General features: G+C 32.3%; 2 protein-coding genes and 1 long non-coding RNA gene across 3 annotated transcripts in view; 1 reads left to right on the forward strand and 2 right to left on the reverse strand.

Moving 5' to 3' along the window:
• Positions 1 to 2,158: 2,158 nt before the first annotated feature.
• On the forward strand, positions 2,159 to 4,254 carry LOC126965335 (nucleoside diphosphate kinase 6-like). The gene is made up of 3 exons (XM_050808879.1): positions 2,159 to 2,487; positions 2,567 to 2,727; positions 4,015 to 4,254. The coding sequence occupies exons 1-3, from the start codon at positions 2,279 to 2,281 to the stop codon at positions 4,158 to 4,160; spliced, it is 516 nt and encodes a 171-aa protein (XP_050664836.1). The 5' UTR covers positions 2,159 to 2,278; the 3' UTR covers positions 4,161 to 4,254.
• On the reverse strand, positions 4,120 to 7,436 carry LOC126965314 (uncharacterized). Its single transcript, XM_050808855.1, has 4 exons — positions 7,230 to 7,436; positions 6,432 to 7,031; positions 5,995 to 6,159; positions 4,120 to 5,765 (listed from the first exon to the last, which is right to left on the reverse strand). The coding sequence occupies exons 1-4, from the start codon at positions 7,261 to 7,263 to the stop codon at positions 5,605 to 5,607; spliced, it is 960 nt and encodes a 319-aa protein (XP_050664812.1). The 5' UTR covers positions 7,264 to 7,436; the 3' UTR covers positions 4,120 to 5,604.
• LOC126965347 (uncharacterized) overlaps positions 4,120 to 8,707 on the reverse strand; it is a 40,899-nt gene continuing 36,311 nt past the window's right edge. Inside the window, exon 2 of the long non-coding RNA XR_007729524.1 lies at positions 4,120 to 4,577. This is a non-coding gene — a long non-coding RNA (uncharacterized LOC126965347). The remainder of the gene's footprint in view (positions 4,578 to 8,707) is intronic.

The following is an 8,707-nucleotide window of genomic DNA, read 5'->3' on the forward strand; positions in this document are numbered from 1 at the left end:
TTACTATTGGTTTAGTATTGGTGTGTATTTTGTGAACTTGTAAATATTTTTTGAGTAACGATTGTAATTGGGTAACTAGTTTTAAGGATTTTGTATATATATCATGTAACTTTTTAATAAAGGATATCTTCCACATATTCCTCACAGTCAAGCAGTTGTTTTATTTAACCGCCAAACGCTCAGTCTCTAAAATGTAAAAAAATGTTATGGATTTTAATAAAATATTTCATAGATTATAAAATATATTTTATTGTTAGTTACAATTCTTTAATATGTATGTATACTATATATATATACATACATACGTATGTATACCTATATTATAATTTTGTGTATGCACATGATTAGTATTTTTATTTTTAGTAGGTACGTATATAATATTATACACTATAAAAGTAACAATTGTTCTCGTAACAGGCTTCGTCATACTCGCTTTAACGTCACTGCTTGTGGTGGCGACATGGAACGGGTCGTCCCCTGCCCTAAAATATGTTTGAGGGAGGCGATGGCTGGCTCATGTGTCATTTTCGTGAACGGCCGCTACTTGTGGTGACAGGATGATAATGTTGCCGGATTCTCGGCTTTAAATTAAAATATTTTTATTCAAAATAGGATGTGACATCACTTATTGAAGCATGCGCAACAAACTCAGCGGGATTTTTTTTTCATCGAATAAATATGTTTACAAAGTAATATTGTACAATTAAACTTATTATTTAATAGCCTGAGGGCGGTCACTCCATTCCCAATCTGTGGTATCATTAAGAAAGTCATTTATGTTATAGTCACCTTTACCACACAAACGTTTTTTAACAATTCTTTTGAATAACGTTATACTTTTGTTTTGAACTTTTTCTGGGATCTTGTCGTAAAATCATATACATCGCCCCACAAAAGACTTACTAACTCGACTTAGCCGAGTAGTAGGCATCATAAGTTTGTGTCTGTTCCTGGTGTTAACATTATGGTTATGACAGTTTCTGGCAAATTCACTTATGTGCCTATGAACATACATTACATTATCAAGAATATATTGAGAAGCAACAGTCAAGATGTTAATTTCTTTAAATTTTGCTCTCAATGATTCTTTAGGACCTAGATTATAAATAGCGCGAATAGCCCTCTTCTGCAGCACAAATATTTTATTAATATCGGCAGCGTTGCCCCATAGCAATATACCATAGGACATAATACTATGGAAATAACTAAAGTATACTAGTCGCGCCGTATCTATGTCAGTTAATTGTCTATTCTTTTTAACCGCGTATGCTGCAGAACTAAGTCTGTTCAACAATCCTTCAATATGGGGGCCCCATTGTAATTTGGAATCTAGAGTTATGCCAAGAAATATAGCAGATTCCACCGGTTCTATCACCTCTCCGTTTAACAAAACATTTGCATTTACATTTTTGACATTTGGTACGGTTAATTTAATGTATTTAGTTTTCTTGCTATTTAACAATAGGTTATTAGCGCTAAACCAGTACACGATGTCAAATAAAATATCGTTCACTTCGTCATACATAGCTTGGTTTCTTTTCACTTTGAAAATCAGTGAAGTGTCGTCCGCAAACAATACTACCTTATGTTTTTTCTCTATAAGATTAGGAAGATCATTTATATAGATAAGGAAGAGGAACGGTCCAAGAATAGACCCTTGTGGTACCCCCATACTTCAGATTCATAAAAGTTATTATATTTTTTTCATACATAATTAAATGCTTACAGAATACTTTTATTTATTTACGGTGTGTGTGGATGATGCAGCTACTGTACTCAATAACTTTTGTTTTGTATTAATTTACATTTACTTTTTTGACTTACTCGTGTATGACTACTGGGCATTGACTATTTGACGTTTGAGTATGTTTGTTACATCACTTTACATATTATATCGTGTATATATATTTTGCGTTTGTTTTGTTTTTCATTTATCAATACATTAATTATTGTTTTCGCTAAGGTTCATACTAAACTAAATTTCAGAGGCAGTCAAATTTTACAGCCTTTCTGCTTCTGTCTCCGACGCTATAGTAGCCACAGCTGTCAAGCCGCAAGCGACAAAATGTCATTGTAATTATGACATTTTGTGATTTGACGACCAGTGACCATTGGCATTGAAATTTGAAATATGATTTCAGTATTTTATTTTTCTATGGCTAAATATTATTATTGTTTCATCATACTTCCTAGTCATTGCCCATTGTTATTTTATACTGTAAACAAAAATGATTACACTATTTTATAGTACTGAAAATATGTATAAAATTATTACAATATGTCGAAATTACAACTGTCATTAGCTATAATTAAACCTCATGCAGTTAAAAATCCAGTGGCTTTGGCGTATATCCGTAACGTTATCAAAAATAATTTTGCAGTTATAAAAACTCAAAGGGTTTCTTTAGATAAAGAGACTGCCGGCAACTTCTATTTAGAACATGTCCAGAAGTTCTTTTTCAATAGACTTGTGACATTCATGTCTAGGTAATCAATAATTTTTTTTTCAACTGAAATATTAGATTTATGTTTGAAGAACTACCAAACTACTTTATAATTATTTCAGTGGATGCATAGATGTACATATAATTGCACATACAAATGCTATACAATTGTGGAGACAAATGTTAGGCCCAACAAAGGTATACAGAGCCCAATTTGAAGATCCCTATTCATTGAGGGGCATGTTTGGAATATCTGACACAAGAAATGTTGCTCATGGCTCAGGTACAGCTATATATTCAAATAATACATAAGATTGTCTGTGAGTAGCCAGTAAGAACATTAACTACCCCCCCTGTACCACAACAAGGAAACCCATAGTTACCGAGATATTCATGATCAGTTTTGAGGTTAATTTATGTCTGAACTATCATATTAGGCTGAAAAGTTTTAAATTAATAGTAGAGGACAAGAGGTAGGCTATTCCTGGGTAGTCGACATGAATAGGTGATGATTTTGTATGACAGAAGTTTCTCCTTTGATCCGTGCTGTGTTAATTAGTGACCAGGAAAAATACTATTTGGTGTGTCAATTGAAATGGACAGGGAGCAAGCCCCATAAAAAATCCCTTCGTCCCAACCCTCAGAAATTTATAGTTGGGATAGTATTATTCATTTTAATGTGAATAAACTCATTCATTCATTAACATATTGTGTTTAAGCATCTAAGCCCCATAGGCTATATAGTTTGTTTATGTCTAATCTGATTAACTCCACACATCAATATTATAGCAGATTGTCGAATTGTTGGGGACCCAGTGCTCTGTGAACGGCTGGATCACTTGGGGTTGCATAGAGACATCGCTTCATTGTGTGTCTTCTACCGCATTTATCACGGGGAGTGTTCCGAAGAGCTGTTTAACCTGATTCCTGTTGCCGAATTCCACCTTCGCAAGACACGCCACAAGTTAGGATATCATCCCCACCATCTGGATGTGTGGCGGTCCTCCACAGTGTGGTTTTCAAGGAGCTTTCTTCCACTACAAAGCTGTGGAATGAGCTTCCTTGTGCGGTGTTTCCGGGGCGATATGACATGGTTACCTTCAAAAAAAGCGCATACACCTTCCTTAAAAGCCGGCAACGCTCCTGTGATTCCTCTGGTGTTGCAAGAGATTGTGGATGGCGGTGATCACTTTACAACAGGTGACTCGTACGCTCATTTGTCCTCCTATTCCATAAAAAAAAAGGGATTGTCTAAAAAACTGTTCAAATAAGCAGCTACAATTCTGCTGATATTCAGAGATTTATAGATTAAAGCTTAGCTAGCTTGGCTTAATTAGGTTAATCATTGATGTTTTTTTTAATTTTAATACCATAATTATATTTAGTTACTAGTGCTATTACAACTCACAGATAACTTATCAATTAGCTTTAATATTGATAACTGCAGAAAATAGACAACAAAAATGAAGCAACCATTATACACACTGAATTTTCATTAAAAAGTTAAATTGTAAATTAATTATGTCCACTGTTTATTTTTAATGATGAAATTAATTAAAACATATTTCAGACTCACCAATATCAGCAGAAAAAGAAATAAAATTTTTCTTTCCGGAGTTTTCATTTTACAATTGGCACACAAATGAAGAGGAGAGATTTAGAAAAGGACCTATAGTTTTCAATAAACATTTATTCCAACATGTTAGGAAACTTTAATGACTAAAGTATAAATATATATGTAGATAAATTCTGGTTAGCTTTATTATTTGTTAAAGTTGTTTGTTTTTAAATATAATTCTATATATATCAATATTCTTTTTTTAGTATGTATTGTAATGCTATAGAATAAACATACAATAACAACAATATGTTATGTTTTTAAAGTGTCAACCCTCACTTCTAGGATTAATACACAAATAAAATTGAAACTGAAAAATTAATACACAAATAAAATTGAAACTAAAAATGAAAAACAAAACTTTATGAACTATGCGGGATTTGAACCCACGACCTCCGGCGTAACCATAACATATTGTTACAAGAGCGACATCTCAAGTCAATTTCCTAATATGCAAATACTGGGGTTGAGCAGGTTATCAACTGTAAAGTAGATCCTGTAGATGAAGCCACAACCTGAGAGTTGAACAAAGCAAACAGAATTTTATAACGAGGCAGTACTTGAACGGTTAGCTCAGTTGGTTAGAGCACCGGAGGTTGTGGGTTCGAATCCCGCATCATTCATAAAGTTTTGTTTTTCAAATTTTATTTGCATACAATATCATTGAACAAAAATGGATATAATAATTTCATTACTGTAACCAATTATTTTAAATTGGGTATGTTCATTGATAACAAACTTGTGCTACAATTAAGAGCTTAAGCCTGATAGTTAAAATAAATTAATATGTTTGAAATTCACTATTACTGCTTCATATATTGTTGATAATGTGTTAATTAATGGGATTTAATTAGCTATGAGAGTTTTCACTGTTATACAACCTTGTTATATTTCACAATGTAATAAATAGAATTAGACAAGTGCATACTACTATTGAGGGACATTTTTATCACATCACATCTGCAAAAATATGCAATTTTAAATTTTAATTAGGTCTAATAATTTAATGTTTTAATTCTTTCTGTACTCCACAGGTTAGAAAAAAGCAATAATGCAATTTGGATAAATATATATTTAAGTTTCCAAAAGCTAAAGACACTGTAAATCATAGAAACAATGAGTACTATTAATACTCAACATTAGTTACAATGTTTAAACCATAAATTATCACCAATGCAATAAAAATAACATTAAATAACTAACATACTACTAAATTGTTTAATCATTGTACATAATATATAAGAAGTACAGTCAATTTAGGGGTTTCGTTATAATAATATTTTTATGTCACAAAATAAACTTCTAATAATATTTACATTATTTTAGAAATTGTACATAAAATATTATTATTTTATTATATTGGTCAAATCTTAAATAAGTAGAATTTAATAGAACACATTAAATTTGCCTTAAAACTTTCACTCAATTCATCACAATTAAAATTTAATATTAAAAATTTTTGAAACCCATTTACAAAAAGTAAATATATCAAGATATCAAAATTTAGGCATCAATTGCAAGAAATTGTGTAACATTCGTAATCTACTCCCCTATCTTAACAAAAACTTTGGGCCTTGAAAACACTTTAATGCCTTCCTCTAATTTTGCCAGCTGTTTCTCTAATTCCATTTTTCTATTTCTCATTCGTAGTGTGTCCGTTTTTACCGGCATTTTGTTCAATTCATTCACAAGCTCTGCAAAACCTACAATAATTATAAGTTCATTATTTATTTTGTAAGACCTGTAACTTTTCTATTTTAAGTAAGAGATGAAGGTGCACAAACATCTTGAATTATGAAAATAAATAAATATATATACATTAAATATACATACCTTTACATTATTTTACTTCAGGGAATGAGCAGTCTAATTTCAATTAAATATTACAGAGATACAATAACATCATTTACAATTTTAAAATAATATACAAACTGTTTCTAAGCATCCTCAGTGTTTCCTTCCGTTCATTGTCAGGAAGAGTCACATGTCCGGGAGGACAAACAACCTGGTCATCTTCTACGGCTACACCTTCTATCTCCTTTGTACACTGTCCCTTTCTTTCCCTTAAGTATTTAGGAAGAACACCTTTTTGGTACCCTGAAATAAGTTTCTAGATAGTTACACAAATTAAGCTACTACTGTTTATTCGAAAATCAAATTCTTTTTTTATACTTTTTCATGTCTATTCATCTTATACTCTATATGCACCTAATCAATTTAGATATTAAAATTTTCAAACTGTAAGAAGTGTTTTTTAAAGAAGAAGGCATTATCAATATGCAAATAGTGTGTATGGCATCAATACCAAAGATAGTTAACTAAGTAATTATTTAAAAATTGTTACTCATTATTTGAATTTAAATATAGACCTGCTGGAAGATATGGATCTTTGTCTTTTCTTTCTAAAATAGAATTTAATCTGCTTCTGTTCCTTTCTTCAAATAATTCATCGCCAGCTGTCCGTGGGGTGTGGTTAGAGGGTGTTGGGGACTTGTGGCGACCCGAGTCCCCACTGGCCTTCAACTTGGCATCACTGTCCTCTCTTGGATACAACATTGTTAACTTAGTGCTTTCGGTTAAACGTTGAGATAAATTAGTTTCCATTGTTTGACAAGCTATGTCTCTCAGACGACCTGATGATTCATTTGATTGAACATCATCTTCTATATTTTGGTCATCATGAGCCTTCACCTGTCTTAATTCTTTTCGTCTGAGAAACTCTGCCATGTCACCTTTTTTAATTTTAACATCATGTGTTTTGAAAACACTATGTTTACCAACATTATGTGCAACCTTGCCACTTTTAGTTGAGGGTGTGGATTTCACTTGAGTCAAATCATTTGGAGCTGCATTTGAATTAGTATGTCTAGGTGGATGAACTGGTTTCAAGGCTTCCTTGGGGGATTTTCCTTGAATATACTTTAATTGTTTCATGTTTTCTTTTATGAAGTTCTTTTTGTGCTCTTTTTCTGGAATAGTAAAATTATTTTTAATACATTTCCGTTAGCGGCTGTTGTTCGCTTATTTATATACTTTTCTTATTTCCTGATTTAAATAATTATAATAAATAGGTAGATATAACAAAATTAGAAATATATTATCAAGAAAAATGATAACTACATCACGTTAAGTAAAAAAAGAAACAAAGGAAATAGACGTTTACTTACTAGTTTCGGGGAAAATACCCTTTAGTGTATACATTATTCTCAAAGGAAAACAATTGCGATAAAAAATATCACACTCATCATTTAGAAAGCTTTACACACAAGCAATCGGCTAATATTATCATAATTTTATTTCAATTTTGCATTCAAATATTCAAAGAAAAAATAATTTCGTATCAAACGACTACGTTCGGTATTTGACATACAAATTTTTAAATAAACGTCAACTGTTTGAGGCATAGACTAAATTATTTTCGGCCACCTTTATTTCCAATATACAAAATACAGGTCCAAAGCATTTTGTTAGTGGGTATTTTAAAGCCTTTTGGTACGTTATTCAACTAAACACAGAGACTCTTAAAATACTTGGAACGGCAGTAAAAATATATAAAATCAATACTAACGTTATCGTTATCTAAAATCAATTGAGCATAGCCGACTGCTGAGATAATAATTTATGGCTGTCTATAGTTATACAGTACGACAGCAGATACGGGACAGGGTACAAAGCAAAAATTAATAAAGAGAATCAAACCGTAAACAGTTACGAAAACTTTGTATTTGCAAAATACCCAAAAATCGTTATCCAAACCTAGTTATTTCCGAAACGAGCCAAGCTTACACTATCCACATACCGAATACCAACATCGAGTCAACGAGTAGGTATAGGTATCTCATAACTAATCATACTGGTCCGAGAGCTGGCACCAATTTTGGGTAGGTATTTGAGGCAAGCTGAAAACTTGGTCTATACCTCTCCTGATATACCCCAACTCGGAACTGCAGACCTGGCTGTTGAGTAGCGGGGCTAAATAAACCCCTTAATTTTTAAAAATATTATTTATTTATTTTTTTAAATATATTTGAGGCAACATGCATTTTATATATGATGTAGTTTTATGTTTACAAATAAAAAAAATGAAGCCATACAATTTAGTCTGGGTTTTTACAGGCGCGTGCAAAAATATTTTGCAAAAATATGTAAAAAATGTATTTCAGGCAACTTGAAATTTTATAGGGCATATTTCGTCATTGTGGTGGGACTTTCTAACTGCCAGGTGATCTAAAAAGTTATGTATAGTTGCGATTGAATAGCGCCATACGCAAGCCGTAGTGTGAGAGAGAGCGCTTATCGGCAGCTGTCTGCGTTCTTGCTTGTCGCGTTTTGGCTCTAATAAGGTCACGTGACTCACAATAGCCACGAGGTTTCTCTCCTCGGAAACCTCGTGGCTATTGCACGCGCCTGGCAATATAAAAACCCCGACTAAATTGTCTGGCTTAATTTTTATTTTATTTTGTAAATAAATTAGTAGTAATAAAGTGCATGTTGTCATGAATATATTTTTCGAAAAAAGAAAATGTTTTTAAAAATTTAGGGGTTTATTTAGCCCCGCTACTCACCAGCCAGGTCTGCTGTTCCGAGTTGGGGTATATCAGGAGAGGTATAGACCAAGTTTTCAGCTTGCCTCAAATACCTACCC

The sequence above is a fragment of the Leptidea sinapis genome, chromosome 7 (genome assembly GCF_905404315.1).
Source record: "Leptidea sinapis chromosome 7, ilLepSina1.1, whole genome shotgun sequence".
NCBI classification, from domain to species: domain Eukaryota; kingdom Metazoa; phylum Arthropoda; class Insecta; order Lepidoptera; family Pieridae; genus Leptidea; species Leptidea sinapis.